Raw genomic sequence first — 18,598 nt, 5'->3', positions numbered from 1 at the left:
GAAGAAGAAATCATGCCCTGAAACAAGAGAACTGGTATAGATCATTATAATCAAAACATAGTGCTTACTTAGGGTTAGCTTTTTTTCTTATTTTCTATCTGCTAATGGACACACACTGCAGTATCAACTAGATTTTACACAGGTACACAAAAACTTAACATGAACTACATATGCCTTCAAAGCTTCTTATTTGGGCATCAGGTGCTGTGCAAAATATGTTATCCCTATCCCAAAGAGCTTGTAATAGGCAAAATCAAATGCAAACAACTTTCACCAAACTAAGTTGAAGTCCTTCTACTTCAATCCAGTATTTATGTTTCTGGCATTCAAATAAGTAGAGCCAAAAATTTTCAGCTACCAGACTCAGAACCGTAAGATTTATTCCAATCTGTCTTTTATTACTCCATAAGACTAACTTTACTCTTCCAATCCCTAATTTCTTGTGGCAAGCAATCACAGGGCTGGCCCTATTAGAGCCCAGAGCACACACCGGGCAGATGTGATGCAGCCACAGCCAGTGACTGTGCAGCCCAGCACACACACACTGCAGCAGCTATGCAAAGAGAGGTGCCAGAAGGGTCTCCTCCGACATTCCCTGCACTACTGCGCTTCCAAGACTTCGTCCACACAACATGGATGGGAAGGGAATGTGGACTGCAGGATCCAAAATCCAGAATATTGGAAGTCAAGAGGCTCCCATGACTAACTTGAAATCCAAACATACTACTAAATCACTGGCATAGACAGATGCTCCCCTGGAGCTCTGAAATCCACCAGAAGGAAAGGAAGAGCAATTGGAATGTTTTTCTTTACAAGAGCAATCCTGGAAGAAAAGTAAAGTCTAGGTACTGAAGAGACTGAACTCCAGCAGCACCTTGGGAGCCTCAGACACACCTTGGAATAGGGACAACAATTTCTTTTCAGGCCACCTTTAGTGACTGTGCCAGTCCATCTGTCCCATTTATTTTTGCTATGCTCTTAAAAACTATAGGGACAATCAAACAGTGCCACAGGGATGCATTCTGCTGACTGTTTTCAGTACAGAAAATTTTATTATCCAAGTTTCAGTGAAAGAAAACAAACCCAGAATGTCAATAAATATCTGAAGTTATCTGGCCGCTTGGAAGGATGTTTATAATACTTATTACCATTCTTCTCTCATCTTTACGATGAGTGGCACTTCAAAAGTAACACAACAAACCACCCCAGAGCAGCCAGCCTGTAACTACAAAGGGTTGTCCCATAGAGCAGCTGCTCTGTTACGCGTGGTATAAATAAATGCTAAACATTAAGGGATCAGTCAACAAGAGAACAAATGTGCCATGAGAAACATGGATAAACACTATGAAATCATTATGTACATTCCAAACAAAGTAATCTCAATTCTACAGCACTGGATATAAGTAAGCTCCACTGAAGTCTGCGGTTATTGTAGATGGAGTGCTCTGTGTCTCCCATTTTCTGTCATTCCTGCATATAAAACAGTGTCAATCACTAAAACTTTCAGGGAGAATTTCTGGTGTCAGAGTGGCAGGACTGTGATGGAAAGCAACCCACCAAGAAACCTCTTTAAAAACCAGCAAGACAGAACACACATCAATTCACATATGATAAAAAGCACTGACATAAGTTGCCAGTTCAGTTCCACGCAGGACTGACATTTGGTCATTTTTGATTTATCACCTCCTAAGCCTCTTCTCCAATGTATGCAGATATCCGTATAAAGTTGGTGCAAATCTACCAATCCTGCTGTTCTTCTCCCTTTTCACAGGCCCTTAGAAGCAACTCCTCAGACTTCCATGGCTTAACACAATTCCCATCTACAGGCTTGTGGCCAGATCACACAGCTGCACTGGCTACTACTGTCTCTGCAACGGCTCCTTCCAGTCACTGCTACCCACAGACACTGTGACTTACAAATTATGCCAAATCAACTGTCAGTCATTCAGATCTCCTGCTCTCCCTCATCTGGCAGTCTTTTTGCCATTCCCCAAAGCGATCTGGAAGACCTGCTTTGGTGAACAGTGTCGTCCCTAATCGCCAGACAGGTCCATGGCACATTCTGAGCTGTATTTGTGTTCTCTGTAATCATATTATTCTGTTTTTTCACACATATGTGCTGTAGGATTACTTCTAATTTTACTGTTGTCAAATTGTGGTGCTGTTGCTAAAGGTCCTCACACTTTAATAAAGAACTTGTTCTCCCTGAGGGGATCAGAACTATGTTGCCCAATTAATACCAGTAACTTCTTTGGAATTTAAGACATTAACTTTTTAGTGCTACTTATTAGGTTTATTTCAAGTGTAATGTGGGCTTCAATTATCTTCATTTCTGATTTGCAATTCACACATTCATCAGAAAGATGGCATTACCTACAGCAGAAGAAATATTATTACATCTACCACCCCAGGGTATACTAAGATTACTCTGGTTTAAAATCTATCAAGCTAGAGGGCTCTAAACTCACAAGGGGATCACTAGAGTACATCCAAGTGTGCAGGGCACAACCTCTTTGTTCCCCTCCTACTGAAGCTATTAAAAGTAGCACCACTTACAGTTATTCAGATGAAGAATTAAAAATAATGAAGAGAGCTCAAGAGCAGCAACAGCACAGGCAGCAATAGAGTAGACCATTGCATCCCCAAGAGGACCATCCCTGTCCTGGGGGGCATCAGGCGCAGCATCACAGCTGGGCAAGGGAGGGGATTGTCCTGCTCTGCTCTGAGCTGGGGTGGACTCACCTCCAGTGTTGGGGGCAGCTCTGGGTGCCACAGTGTAAAAAAAGACATTGAGCCATTAGAGGGTGTCTGAAGGAGGGGAATGAATATGGTGAAGGGCTTTGAGGGGAAGCTGAATGAGGAGTGGCTGAGGTCACTTGGTCTGTTCAGCCTGGAGAAGACTGAGGGGAGATCTCATTGCAGTTACAACTTCCTCATGAGGGGAAGAGAAGGGGCAGACAATGATTTCTTCTCTGGGGTGACCAGTGACAGAACCTGAGGGAATGGCCTGAAGGCGTTTCAGGGGAGGTTTAAGCTGGTATCAGAAAAAGGTTCTTCACTCGAAGAGTGGTTGGGCACTGGAACAGGCTCCCCAGGGCAGTGGTCACAGCACCAGTGTGACAGAGTTCAGGAGGTGTTTGGACAATGCTCTTGGGCACAGGGTGTGACTCTTGGGGACGATGCTGTGCAGGGCTAGGAGCTGGACTTAATAATCCTTGGAGGTCACTTCCAACTCAGCAGGTTCTGTGATTCTACATGAGAGCAGTGACACAGCCCAAAAGAACATCAGCCAAAGCACAGCACTATCTTGGAAAATATTTAGAAAAACTGGGGGTCTCCACTCTTGGATAGGTGACTCATATTAGCCTGCAAGCCAACAAGTACCCAAAGGGCGACAAAAATTCATCTTTAAGACTCAAAGTGGAGGAGAGGAGTGGGGCATAAAGCAGTCTTCCGAGCTGCTTTAGTTTGCTGTTTTAAAAATAATTTTGTGAGAAGAATTTAGGGAGAAAATGTATCTTTGGGTAATGTGGTCAGGGTCCTGCTAACAAGCAATAGCATTTGATGAAAACTGGCAGATGTTTCAGCCATAGCATAGATTAGACTAGAAAAGAATACCACATAAAAGGCAGGAATGTTTTTGCACAGAAATGCGGAGAAAAAATAAATGCATGCAAGTCCCACAACCAAATGCCTACTGATCAAAAGAATCCCTTCCCACATTTATAACTGTCTTTCAGAACACTGCAACAAAACCACAGTATTTTCCAACAGATATGCAAACTGCAAATAGAATGACTAAACAGTCAGAATCCAAGCTGCCTCTTCACTGGTGCTTAACACACACAATGTTATCCAAGTGGTGATTATAATACTGAGCTCTGACTGTGACATTCTTGATCCTATGTGACCTCCAGTTTCTGATATTGGATGTTACATAAAAATTATCAAACACACACATACATTCCTCATACAGCCACACGAAACAGGTTTTCTTTGCAGGGGAAAATAATTAAGATGGCTATAATAAAATAACATAGACTTAAATTCTGTTTTCATCATAGTCCCTGAGACTAGGAAGTTGTCTCTTTGCAAACACAAAAGCAAAAAGGTAGTTATCCTTCAACATGCTGTAGTAGATGAGACATTTTTATCAACTGGTGATTGCACTGGTATCTTTCTGCATTCTTCAACTTTTCACTATATCAAGAACCATTATGAAATATTCCAGCTATGTAATTTTTATGGTCAAATGTAAAAAAAAAAATACATTGTATATTTTTTTGTACTCCAAGTACATTTGTTCTCAAAACTGCTTCATTATCTTATAATTTTTCTTTCTCCTTCTCCCCTTGAATGTTGCTCATCAGTTTCCCATCAAAACATCAATACCAGACTGCCCAGGCACAAAATTAGCTTGCACTAATTCTACATTCTTTAAGCTTTTGGAAGAAAGCTCACTGGGGTAGGTGTAAAACATCCCTCTCATAGCCCATCAAAGCTTCATTTAGTCCATGAAGGCCCCGTGGCAAGATATGGCGGCTGGGAGCTATCTTTTGAAAATGCATAAACAGCTGAAAGGACCCTCCTGTGGTTATGAATGGCACAAACTGTGATACAGATTAGAATGGCCACAGCAAAACACCTTTTTCCACACAAAAAGATGGGCTGTGGGAATCATGAGAACATCCATATAAAAGAAATACACAAAAAGGACACTTCCCTGTAAGAACAAGGTGGGAAATAGTAAGCCTGTGACTTAGAAGACGAACTTACCTCCCATTGTGGTCAGAAGCAGCTCAACAGTGCACTGCAGCTTGTTTGCAACACTAGATAAGGTTATGACTATAGCCAGATCTCAAAAATGAAGAAAACCAACAAAAAGATATAAATGCATATAGAGTCGAGTAACTAACATAAACAAATGAACATTTGCTGGAATGCTTTTATGGATCGGACCCTGGCTTGAACTTTGGAAGTCAAGCACAGTTGCTGAAGAGAAGCATGATCAGCACAATATGGAATTTGAAAGTTGGAGAAGGACAGGCATCACAAGTCATACTTACCTCTAATGTCTGCATTAGCGTGGGCTTAATTGCATCTTTCATCAAAACTGCCAAAGCACCAGTTACTCCCTAAAAGACAAGAGTCCACATTTTAAGGAAGACAATTCTAAGATGCAGCATTTCCAAGTTACACTTATAGCTAAAAAAACCTTTACAATTCAGAGCAGTGTTACAGAGATGGACAAAGAATTTGTTTAGATATTACCTCAAGACTTCTGAAATTCTGTATTTACAGTGTGTCAAAACCAAAAATGTTTTTATTCTGAATACACTTAGAAGGAAACAGGTAACTTCTTTGTCCTATTTCATGGAGAGATCAGAAACAGAATTAAGTGATCAGCATGAGGACATTCAAGGTAACAAAAAGATGAAGTGCCAAAGACCACTGAGACCTGAGAAAGCAAGAAGGCACAGCTTGCTAAAATTGCCTAAAGAAATGACAGAGGTATTTATTTTATGACAGAATCAACAGCATAAATCAATAGCTAGCAACAACCAGAAAGGATCTTTTTCAAGACTTGTAAAAATATATGCATAACAGATACAGGATGAAAGCAGCCACAGAGTTTACTAGGGGCAGATAATGAATACATCATAAGATTAAAAAGTTAGAGGTGCTTTATTGTGATGATGAGAGCACAAACAGAGCTGAGACAATTACTGCATTTTGGTTGTAAGAAAGCTTACTCCTCCCTAAAAATTTTGTTGAAGTACAATTTTCATACTGACTGACCTTAACATAAATTAAAAAAAAAAATGACAGCCCTCTACACCAAATTTCAATGATCATTCTAAAAAAAAATAAAAGGCTACAGAGTGTACACATCACTATCAGACTATATGAAGAGTGCTATGTAGAAACCACCAGCCGGTGTTCAAATTTATTCTTTAATTACTTTGATTTTGAGATTGTGTTTTGCTTTGAGAGAATTAGATCATGGTTCAGAAAAAAAAAAAACAGTAGTGTTATAAAGAGTGGCTCACAGACTTGCCAGAGAATGAAAAAAAATGAATTTAATATATTTTTGTACTGAAAAGAAACATGAACTCAAACAGAATTCCTAGCTGCTGTAAATTGGTTAAAATTAAGACTGAAAAACATGGATACAATACCCAAATTGCCTATAAAGAGATGAACACTAATATTCAAATAAAGAAAAGCAATAAAAATATTGCCTTTATAATTCCTAACACAGCTTTTGTCAACTAATCAAATTTGGGCAATCAAATCTGCATGAAAATGTTGACGTCAACAGATAATAGACATAAAAGTATGTGGTGATTAAGTAGAGTATTTTATAAAATTAAACTTTCCCCTTTCTGAGCATCACATCTGAGCATAGACTTCAGAGGAAAATGATGCAGAATATTTGGCCTCAGATAAAACTAAATTGAAACCAAAATAGCAAAACTGGCTTCTACTGATGCAGAAAGTGTTTCTTTGGAGGACTGTGAAGGAGAGAGAGAAGAAAAAGATTTTTCTTTGCACTCTGCATCTCCCACTGTTTACAAAACCTAATGGATCCACAAAGATATAACATGAGAAACTGGTAGCAAAATAGCATAGTTTTTCATCTTCTGAATTAGACTGCTCTTTCTTAAGATGTGAATTTTAGAAGCTAGGATTAAAATGCAAGGAAACATAAGCACTCCAGCTCTTTCAAAATGGGCGAGGCTCCACCACCTCCAGAGAAATAGCCTTGTGCTATGTTGCTTATGTACCCAAATACTCTCATTTCTAGAGGAAAAAAAAGGTGCCAAATGCAGAACGTTACATCCAGTCTTTTAAGTGGTCAACAGCATGAATAACTACCTGAGCAGCCACGGATCAGACCTACTGGAAAGAAGACCTGGGGGAAGAAGAAGTGAAAAATAAAATCAGGACACTTCTCCCTCAGCCTCTGCCCCTAGAGGCTCCTTCTAGATAATAATGGCTCAAATCCTGTTTCCTTTGATTTCTGATGTCTTCACCAATCTCATGGAAACAGTGAAGTAAAAAAATATTTCCTCTGTATTTTAACGTTTTGGGAGACATTACTTATGCATTATTTGGGAAATACTAGACACGCCTTTTGGACACAAAAGCTCATTTTCTCTAAAGCTGAAAGCACTGAAAAAAAGGCATATCTTGTGTCTACCTGCTTCCCATGGTTCTTAACCAGGTTTGGTGTCAACAGCAGTCCCTAATAGCTAAACAAACAATAAGGTTTAAAACAATACCTATTTGACACAATTGTGAGAATGAAGTTTTCATTTCTTCGTATCCTCAATCTTCTAAGTATCTAATACACAATTCCTAGAGCTCACTCCAAGTCCTGGATTTGATTCACAAAGCTATTTAAGGAATCAGGTTCCTATTTCCAATTCAGAAAAGGTAGATAATATAAAAGAATTAGGGGCTTTGACACTTACACACCAATTAAGCTTGTGAGAGCCCCAAGATCATTAGCTTTCCACTAACTCACTGTCAGAGGAGAGAAGAAGGGCTCGGAATCAATTGTATACAGATGTTCAACTTTTCTGAGTTCCTTCCTGGAACTGATCACAGGTATTCTTGGAAACAATGCCCCTTCCATCTATCCATCAGCTGTCAGGGCAGGTATGCTCCCCAGGACAGTGCAGATCACAAAATAAATTATACATGTGGCACAGGAAAGGCAAACTTAGATGAAAATCCAAAATACTTTCAAAGCAACTTCCAGTGGAGCAGTCTCTGAAGTCCATCAAGACTGGAAATGAAAACCAGCACCAGATGACAAGGGAAGTGATTGAAAGTAACTACTATGAAATGAATAAAGGCTACACAGACTGAAGGGCAGAGAAAAACTCTTTTCTTTGTAAGAAAAATAATGAAGTACTTGCAACTTCCCTTCAATTGAAACTATAGTCTCTAACAAATTAATAATAATTTCTGCAATTTCAGTCCTGAAAAAAACTTTAAACCTTAATCTGAGAAGAATTGCAACTTCTTTTGTTTGAAGTGAACACTGTACACAACGTTTCTGATGAAGCAGAGGAAAAAAATCTCACTAGCTGACAGATCATTTACATAAGTAAATATGAAAATATTTCTTTTTTTTATGATTCTGGAATTACTGAAAGCTAACAGTATGGCACAGCAAGTAAGCTGAGAAGAAGTCTTATTTTAAAAATATAGTGACATATTTATTTAATATTTTTCATATCTGCTGAAATACTGATCTAGGGCATATATACCGATTTCGCTTCATATAAAAATATGGTATGTGTCCATCAGAATTCTACCTCACTGCAAAAGCCAAAAAGCAATTAAGTCTTCAAAATACTGTACAATGAGCACCACATTTTGGCAAAGAGTTCAACATATTCCATTACAGAGGATAGACATTTAATCCATTACTCTTGTGGAAAGAGTCTTCTCAATTCATGAAATATTCAATTTATCTTTTTTCTATTATTCCTAGCCTGTCTCTGCATATGGTTTATATCTGCCAATGTGTATTTTAGGTTTTACTATTGTATTACGATAAATATATTGCATATAAAGTCAAAATTAAGAACAATTGCATTTTTGTGAAGTATTTTGTGTGTACATCTGGAAACAAATCACAGAGAAAGGTTTAGTGGTTTTGATTCACATAGATTTCAAAGAACTAAAGACTACTGTTAAGTATTTAAACTTGCATTAATTCAATCTGAGTAGGATATAAACATGAACCCCAGAATTTTTTTTTCAGTGATAGATAGAACTGACCCATTATTCAGGCTGTGTGCTATTTCTCATGATAAAGTTGCCTTTAAAGTTTCTTAGAACTATATGCAATTGCAGTTCTTTGGGCTAAAAGGCTCCGCGTCAATGGACTATGATAGATTCAAGCTTTTAAACTTAATTTGGTTCTACAAATATAGAAGTCAAAATTATTGAACCTGGATTGAGAGCATTCTAAAATCTTGCAAAGCGTTTTTCCTTTGTTCAGCTGTCCTGAGATCTTTCCTTGCTGAACTATAGAGCTTTACCCCCTCACTGACCCTGACTTGAAAGGAGGATGGAAATTCAGGAGCAGAATGGCTTCACATCAAACCTCCTGACATATGTGAAAATTTTATCAAGAAATAATCCTTGCATTATGTCAACACAAGCAGCACAAGCTGCAGGGGAAGAGGGGAAGAGTAGAGACTGCATTTAAAGTCTAGAAATGGTAGGTTTAGTTGCAAGCTGCTCAAACAAGACTGACCGCCTGTGGGAAGAAACCAGCAACAGAGATAAAATGCTACATGATTGAACAGAAATGTATCATCTCTGTACATATGAATTATGACTTGTTATGATCTTTGATTATACCTCTCCTGCTGTTGTTTCCTGAGGATTCAACTTTATACAGCACACTTTCACCAGTGCAGCATGGTTGTCCATAAGCTCTCTCCCCTTGTACAAAGCAAGCATTATTTTATTTGATACAGAAATTGTAGAAACCCCACAGCTGATTTATTTTGACATTTTTTAAAACCCCAACACCACAGCATCTGACTTCCTCAGCAATATTAGAAAGTCTTTAGAAATGAACAATTGTTCCTGTTCTACAAAAGAGAAAACTGCACACACAAGAATCAAGCTCAAAAATGTTCACCAATTTTGGATGCTCAGCCTGGGACAACAGAAAATAATTTCTCCTGGTCCAAAGTTCCTGATGGAATTTCACTCTTCCTATAAATTTCAGCTGTTTAGCTCCCTAGTGTTAACTCAGACTGAGGAACGTGTAACTCCTTGTGTACTGTAAAAATCAGTTTGTGTGGACAGAGCACCACATGAAAGTTATGCAAAAAACATGGGAATGGAACTCTCCAAAGAGATGCTTTACATCCTTAACCATGAAATCATATTCCTCTTATTCCCATGGTTCTCATACTCATTTTTAACACACTGCACAACAGAAGAGGTAGGAGTTTCTGCACTTCCCAATCAGGGCATGCACCCAAGTCTTTCCTGTCCATGGTATGGAGAACCCCCAGAAGAAAAAGAATGCAGCAGCATAGCTGCAGATGCTCATAACACATGTCCTTCAGACTGTGATGATTTTTTTCTTTCTGGGCAGGTTGGGTGCTTTTTTTTTTTATTTTATTTTTTAATTTTTTATTTTTGTATAATACGAAACACTGCTTTAAAGAACAACTAGAAACATATGTTCAGTACAAGCAACACTACCAAATGATTGAGACACTAAGCATAGGAAGTTTGTTTTAAAAAAAGCCAAAGAAAACTGAATTAGTAACAGACATTTTGCTGAGCACTACTTTCATTTTAGGGACACAGTGGAAAAGTTCTAAAATTCTTTTGCCCCTATGGAAAAGCCATTTCTTTCATCCATCAAGCTGATTAGCATTATGTGGTTAGCAGGTCAAATATTTTGCAATGTCAATAAATCAAAGTACCTTCATGCAAAAGCAGTGTCAAAATTAAAATCATGTATTTCAAATGTAGTTTTAATTCTAACACTAAATAACTTTAAAGATTTTGCATATGTAACTTATTCCCCATTCCCCTCCATTTGGCCAAGACAAAGTTATGCAATTGAAAAGCAAAAGCATAACTTCAACAGCAGGCATATTAAATGCAGTTCTTCATGTCTCCTGCATAACTGGGAATAGATGATTTACTTTGAATTTTAATGATGACTATACTTAGAAATTTTTAACTTTATCTTAATTTCATTCTTAAATCCAGGCACTCTAGATATCATGTTTTCATTTCTTTATTAAACTGGAATCCACTAAGGCTGTGAAGGTGTTCCTGACTTGTGGATTTGCTATCTTTGCTGACAAGGCAGAATACTCATTGCTTTACTCATTCATTACTCAGTAAGTTTGAGCAGATGTTCATGAAACAGGGAGAAACAGGAGAGAACATAGAGATCCTGTGTGATACAGGCAGCCATCACCAATGGGCTGGCATTAGACTGCTCCTGGCATGAAGCTGATTACAAACATCAACTGGTAACTTCTGGCTGCACCAGAACCTGCCATACACAACCACGTGTGAGCTTCCAACCACTGCTCAATGACTCACAGCCCGGAGATGAGGGATAGAACGCGATTTAAAGAAAAAACAATGATTTTTTTCAGAAGCTGAAGTAGCAAATGAGGAAACAGCATGAATCAATGAATGGACAGCAACTAATGAATGCAAAGAAGAAAGAAAAAAAATCTAATGACAGATAAACCTGTCCCAACCTTTGAATTAAGAACAGCTTGTTTCCATTCTGATACAGTGGTACAGGCATTCATGTGGTAACTATCATTGCAACATCTGAGCAGACTCTAAAAGCACAGTAGCAAACATTACCAGCTCTCTCAAATAAGAGCCCGCACTTTGACTCCCTCCAGCACCGAATTTGTTTGCCTTAAGAATTGCAGAAAATGATCCAAGTAGGTTATGCAGACCAGAGGTTTCCTGAACCAGATGTTACCAGAGTTGAAGAAATGAGTTCTACATCTTGTTCCCATTCTCATTCTCAAGCAGGTTTTGGCCCAGAAGATGATCTTTCTTTGATATCCGACTGCGCTGTTCAAAGCAAAATCTTTGGCATGCACCTGCCTTTTTAATGCTTCAAGAGGCAAAACAAACATGTCTGAGGTTATTCACAGGTCTCTACAGCACTGAACATACCAAATCCTCTGCTGTTACTGGTTCTCCTTTCTTGTCATTAGCCACAACCACTCTCCCCAGTCTTTCCTTCATATCTTGAAGGCTGGTGGTAAGTGCCAGGATGGCCATAATCTCACTTGCAACAGCAATATCAAACTGAGCCTGCAAAGCAGAAATGAGAATCATGAAACAAATCAAAGTCAGCTGAAATACTCACAGGGGATCATCAGGAATAAACTTAGGAAAGAAACTTCACATTGGAATTCAAACAAGTACTAAATGGCAACTTACAGGTTTTGAGATTACTCAAGACTGGAGTAACTTGTACGTGCAGACCGGGCAATGAGCTGTGGGAAAGCAGAGCTGCAAAAAGGGACCTGGGGGTCCTGGTCCATGGCCAGTTGAACACAAGTCAGCAGTGCCCTGGCAGCCAGGAGGGACAACCCTGACCTGGGGGGCATCAGGGACAGCATCACAGCTGGGCAAGGGAGGGGATTGTCCTGCTCTGCTCTGAGCTGGGGTGGACTCACCTCCAGTGCTGGGGACAATTTTGGTGCCGTGATATAACAAACACATAAAAATATTGGAAAGCATCCAAAAACGGGTTACAAAAATGGCAATGGACCTTGAGGGGATACCATATGAGGGGCAGTTGAGGTCACTTGGTCTGTTCAGCCTGGAGCAGCCTGAGGGAAGACCTCACTGCAGTTGCAACTTCCTTGTGAGGGGAAGAGGAGCAGCAGGCACTGATGTCTACTCTTGTGATAGGACCCAAGAAAATGGCCTGAAGTTATATCAGGGGAGATTTAGATTGGATTTTAGAAAAAGGTTCTTCACCCAGAGGGTGGTTGGGCCCAGAGTCCCAGGGAAGTGATCACAGAGTCATGCTTGACAGAGTTCAAGAAGCATTTGGACAATGCTGTCAGGCATAGGGTGTGACTCTTGGGGATGGCTGTGCACAGGGCCAAGAGTCAGACTTTGATGTACCCCTTTCAACTCAGGATACTGTATGATTTTGTGAACTTCAAACACTTTATATTCCCTCATTAATATTCTTCATTACACTACATTTATTTGAGAACCAGTGTTGCAGACTGCTTAGCCCTTTGGCTCACATTATCCTTAGAGAAGCTCCCTGAAGGATCTAGAATTTTTTTTGTGGCAGAAACAGAAAATCACCAGATGTCTTTTGAGCTTTACTGGCCTGAGCAAAGGAACACTGCATTGTGGAGGGTTTTAATTTTTTATTTTTTCTGTAATGATCTCCAATAGCTTTTTATTCTGGTTTCAAAAACATTCTTGTTAAATTTGATCATTCTTTTTCTACTTAAGCTCAATATCTAGAGTCTGTGCTGTTAGATCTTGTGCTTGACCTACAAAAATGTAAAATATGTCTTTGCCCCCTTTTTTAAAATTAAATGAACAAATATGTGAGTCAAAAAGCACAAAGAACTCTATGTGGCATTAGTTCTACTGCTTTTATAGAAACACATCCATACTGTGCAGCATTTCAGCACGATGTAAGCAATAGTTTTTACTTTTCTTTAAGAGTATAGATTAGTAGTATTTGTACTAATTCACTATTAGTAAAGCTCAGGCCACATGCTGTCAGAACATAAACAGAGAAGAAAAGAAAAGCCATTAATGTATTATGTGATAGGAATGCAATGTTGGCAGTGATCAAGAACTGCAATTTCTTTAGTAATCTCTCCATCTCCAGCAATTAAAGTCTACATAAAGTTTAGTAACTGACATCCTACTATGTGAGAAAAAAAGCCCAGGACTCTTTCCACCAGACCTCTGGCAAATGCATCCCATATTAATACCAGAGGAATCTGTTCAAATTGAGAGCTTTGGCTGTTTTTAAGAAGCATCTACATAGAACATACACCCTCATACCACTCTTGTGCATTTGCCTAGTACTTTAAGAGCTTCTGCCCTTATTAAACCCATATTCCTACTTTTAGTCTTGACAGCTACAGCCCAGAGCAGCCCTATTCAGGCTGACCTCTAAGTACCCACTTGTTTAGTCAAAACTTCTGAAGACACCTGAGCACTTTTCTGCTGTGGACATAGGCAGAGTTCTACATACCAGGGAAAAGAAAAATAATTCTGCAACTGAGATTTTCAGCATGGAGATTCAAGCGAAATGGTGAAATTACAAAACAGATTTTCTGTATTCTTTGGAAGCAGTTCTACATGCAATGAACTCTGTTAGCATTGTGGTGAAATGGATACCACTATCTTTTCTGAATTTGACAATGTCCTCAGTAATTGCAGCATATGGAAGATAAGAAATAAGCCTGAGAAAACTATGTCCAACCCATATGGTAAAATACTTCTAATTTATCAGAATGTTTATCGGAAAACCGATAAAAAAGTTTTTAATGTTGTTTCCATATAAAACCAAAAGGACAGGAAAAACAATCCCAGGTAGATGCTCAAAAAGTGACACAAAATTTAACTGAAGAAACAGGCAAAAAAAGATTGTAGTAGCAGGTGCTATTTTAACTCTAATAACCTTTACACACCTACGAAGTGCTGACAGAAGTCTTAGCTGCAAAGTCAGTTTTCTATTGATGAAAGGATCCACCCACATGGATTCAATTGCAGGATCAAGGGCATCAGTCATGTAATACTTTTCAGAAACCACAGCATCCCTGTTCATTAAAATGCAGACTTTTGTGCCTGCTGTGCTCTGCTATTTTACACAGGTGTCATTGATTTTAAGAGTGCTAGAACATCGCTCCAAATATTTATAAAATGCATCTGTTAACTATGAAGTCCTGTTTTCTCTGGATCTCTGGCTAGGCTCTGAAATGATTTTTCCTAACTGCTAACTCTATTTCTGGAGTCACTAAGTCCATGTTAAAATGTGAATGGATATGCACCAGTCCAACATCCCAATACTGAAAGCATTAATTTTACCTGAAAAAGTACAGAAGCAACATTTGACAGCAATATTGTCAAGTACTACTCTATAATAAAATGAACCCCATTTAACTAAGCAGTAAAATTACAGCGGCAAAACACTACACAATAAGGCTGGCAGAACGCAGCTTAAAACTAATAATCATATTGAGTAACTGAAACAAATCTAAACATGAAAAGGTCTCAAGTGTTGAAGGAACTCATACCAAGTATAATATTTTGTAGTTCCAGCCCATTATCAGAAATGGCTATTAGCTAATACTGAATTTCCTGTGAGCTGCAGACAGAAAAAAATCTATTTTGTGCATCCAAAACTGAAATAAGTGAGCATTTCTAGTGGAAGGTGTCCCTGCTTAGGGCAGAGGCCTTAGAACTAGATGATTTTTAAGATCCCTTCCAACCCAAACTGCTCTAGGATTTTATGATTTCTCTTTGAAGTTCTTCACTCCATTTTGGCTTTGCTTTACCTCCTGCAAAAAATACAATAATATGTTTTGGTCTCTTTATTTAGGCATATGTTAAAGAAAATGTTAAAGAAATGATAAAGACAGATTCAAGCTAGGATTTCCAAAAAAGTGGAACTTTTATCTCTACCACAAGAGCTGTTCACTATCAAAATAGTCAGAACCTCAAGAATTCCATGATCCAGAATATTAGATTACAAGATCTTCATCAAGTTAGGAACAACCCCACATTACCACAACAACTTACTCCTCCTGACACTGCTGTTCCATGCTGTGTTGTTTCAGAAATTCATTACCTACATGACACCAGGAAACACTTGTTCAGGAGATATTGGGAAAGTCTGGCTTTCAATTTATCAGTAATTTGGAAGTTCTTTAATAAACTTCCAATATCTCTCATATAGCAATGCAGGTTAGCTTTTTACACCACCGAAAAGTATGCATATACTTATTTGCTCAACTATCCCTTCAAACCCGCATAGTAAAAGCAAGCACATGCTCAAAGTTCTTACAGCTAAGATTCCAAAGCAGAGATGCACATCAGGGAAATGAGAACTCTGAATGAAAAGCTTATTTTTTAACAATTTTAAAAATGAAATTTAAATGTAACTTGAATTTCCACATATTCTACATAAATTGTTGCAGAGATTTTAAAAAAAATAAAAGTCATACAAATTAACTTTATGAGGGCACAAAGGCATCTTGTAATAGGATAATGTGAAACCCCTGACACAGACAATTTTTTTTGACACATTATAGAATATACACTGGTTTCTGTTTCTGAAAATTCAGACTCACTCATGAACACAATCAGTTTCTCTTCAAGATTACTATACACCAGCAACACACGTCAATACTGCAACTCAAAGTACGCTGAAAAAACTGCAGAAACTCTCTCAGCCTCTAATGCAAAGTCTGTCCAGAATGTGATTTATTAACTGCCTTTACATACCTGACGGACAAATCCTTTCTCCGTATTTGCCTGCCCAACTGTTATTTTGCGCAGGAATCTGTCATTTGTATCCACCACTGAAATAAGGGAATAGCAGAAGCAAAACGTGTTAACAAAGACTCAGGAATATGGGTTTTTCCAGGCACACCTGCTGTTACACATACAAGATTCAACTGCTCCAACAGCGTAACCAGATAACCACACTTCTGCATATCAGCACTAGCACTGACTTGGTTGCTCCCTTCTAGTTGATACCATTTGATGACAGGTTGAAATAACTCAAATACAGTTTATTTGAACAGCATTTGAAGGTAACAGATTCTTAGTATTCCAACATACAATTTAGTATTTTACGTACATGAGAAAAATCAGTCTTAGTAGATGCAAAGCACCAGATCTACTTCAAATTGTCTGTTTCATCACTGACTTGTTAAGAATTGATTTTAAGACTGCATGTTGTTGATTAGACTTGGCCAGTTCCTCTTTTAAAGGACGATTATGCCGTCAGATTGGTTCTCCTAGACAAGGAGAACCTCAAACCTTTCACATTTGTCACAGTAACTAACTCACTCCATATCAAGCAGCATGAGGATGATCAGAGGGCTGGAGCACCTCTCTTACAGAGATGGGCTGAGAGAGTTGGGGCTGTTCAGGCTGGAGAAGAGAAGGTTCTTGGAAGACATTATAGCACCTTCCAGTACCTAAAGGGTCCAAAGAGGGACTTTTTACAAGGGCATGTAGTGACAGGACAAGGGGACATGTCAATTCCTACACAATTCAAAAACAGACACCCTTTTTCTTACAAGCTCTGTAGTCCTAGAAATGCTTAAGTTTGAACCAACCCTAACACAAAGGGTGCAAGGTATTCTTGCTAAGTTCAGACTGTAGCTTGGCAATGAACTCAATCTTCCTGAGTCCTGCTAATTTATAAGTGGAGAGTCCAGGAACCTCCAGAAAAGCTGTCAGTACTCAAGGTAAGTGAGCTTCTTCCACTTTTCCTGCTGCTTTTGGAGATTAAACAAAAATTCTGTCTGTACAGAGAAAGATGACATAATTACCCAAGAACAAGAGGGAGTTTGAATGTTAATGTTCTACAACCCCAGTTCAGGGTTGTGAGTGAGCTGGAAGAAAACCAAGATTTAAGTCACTTTCCCCCTTCTTGGGCATTTCTCTTGGGGCTGTTGTAAATACCACACATACCTTCTTCCCTCTACTCAGTCTTTAGGCCCCTAATTTCTTCAGGAATTCCATTTAAGGGATGGTGCAACACAGATTTGGCCAACTCATTTTGGTTTCTATATATACACAGTCATACACTAAAATACTACCCTCTGCTGGCAGAAACTGCAGAACAGAGCCTGGTACATGGAAGCTGTAGCTTGCACCAAGCAAGCTGTGGTGCCATATGGCAACATGAAGCCATATGGCAAGCTGATCTTTCCAGCACAAACTTCTCCCTTCTCCTCCTCGGAAGCTCAGTCTCACAGCACAGCTTAAGCAGACCTAAATGTCTTTCCTGTCTATGAAGGCACTCCTGAGGGCAGGAACTTACCTTCCCACCAGCCTGGACAGCCAGTGAGCTTATCTGGACCTTCCTTGTGAAATCATGTAACCCAAACACCCTTACCATGAAATTGTAACTGCTCCTGCAAACTCCTGGTCACTGAGACATACTTACTTTCTCACTGCGGTCACTCACTCTCCAAGAAGATTCCAATAGCTGCATTAAGTAGTAATAAAATAAGAAATAATTGGTTTTGCCATAAAAGCAGTTCTTCCTTCTCCAAATCTTCCTGCTTCCTTTTCCCAAAGTAAACCTTTCACTAAGGTTTAGGTTCAAACAAGTGTTAGATTTAATGTATCCACTTCCTTATCCTCTAGAGATGTAAACAGAATCTGCCTATCAGGGAAAGACAAAGAAGGGGGAAGCTCTCCCACTTTCCAGTATATTGTACGTTTTCAAGTTAGTGTAAGCTGACAGTGAACTGAAAGTTTGTGATACTTGTATGGAAACAGGTTCTGAAGTTAATTTTCAGAAGATCTGATAGCTTAGCTCTTTTTCCCTGCAAACTCCCTGGTATGTAACAAGCTTCATAGACATATGGACTGCAGAAACAACACTAAATAAAACATTCTCCAAGTTATCTAAACCATTCCTAAACCCAGTTTTTTCTTCCTAAAATGTTTAAGGTACGCACATCATATAGAGCTGTGTGGAATAGAAATGTCACTAACATTGTTTGAGATTAATTAAATAACTCCCTTGAGGTTAACAGCTGTTGAGCAATGTTGCCTCCTCCCAAACCCATGGTGATAAAAAAGAGGAGTCATATTACGCTAAACATTTATATTACTTCTTTATCCTACTACAGGTCTCTTCCAGACACACTGTGTGACTAATGAAAAACATCTTATGCCACATCTCCAGAATTATCTTGAGAAAAATAATCCCAAGTCTGAGATGACACACATACGAAGGGCACAATAAAGCAGGGCCAAGACTTTTCCCTTCTCAATAGATTCACACTTTTTTCTAAGCATCAGAGTACATTCCATTTAACCA

General features: G+C 38.8%; 1 protein-coding gene across 1 annotated transcript in view; it reads right to left on the bottom strand.

The window, feature by feature from the left end:
* MTHFD1L (methylenetetrahydrofolate dehydrogenase (NADP+ dependent) 1 like) overlaps positions 1 to 18,598 on the bottom strand; it is a 137,888-nt gene that overhangs the window by 81,600 nt on the left and 37,690 nt on the right. Inside the window, exons 16-18 of the mRNA XM_062488866.1 lie at positions 16,036 to 16,112; positions 11,710 to 11,850; positions 5,067 to 5,135 (exon numbers count right to left, since the gene is read on the bottom strand). Coding sequence (XP_062344850.1) covers positions 5,067 to 5,135; positions 11,710 to 11,850; positions 16,036 to 16,112 — 287 coding nt within the window. The remainder of the gene's footprint in view (positions 1 to 5,066; positions 5,136 to 11,709; positions 11,851 to 16,035; positions 16,113 to 18,598) is intronic.

This window comes from Cinclus cinclus, chromosome 3 (genome assembly GCF_963662255.1).
Source record: "Cinclus cinclus chromosome 3, bCinCin1.1, whole genome shotgun sequence".
Classification (NCBI taxonomy): domain Eukaryota; kingdom Metazoa; phylum Chordata; class Aves; order Passeriformes; family Cinclidae; genus Cinclus; species Cinclus cinclus.
This window is presented reverse-complemented; position numbering and strand designations above follow the sequence as displayed.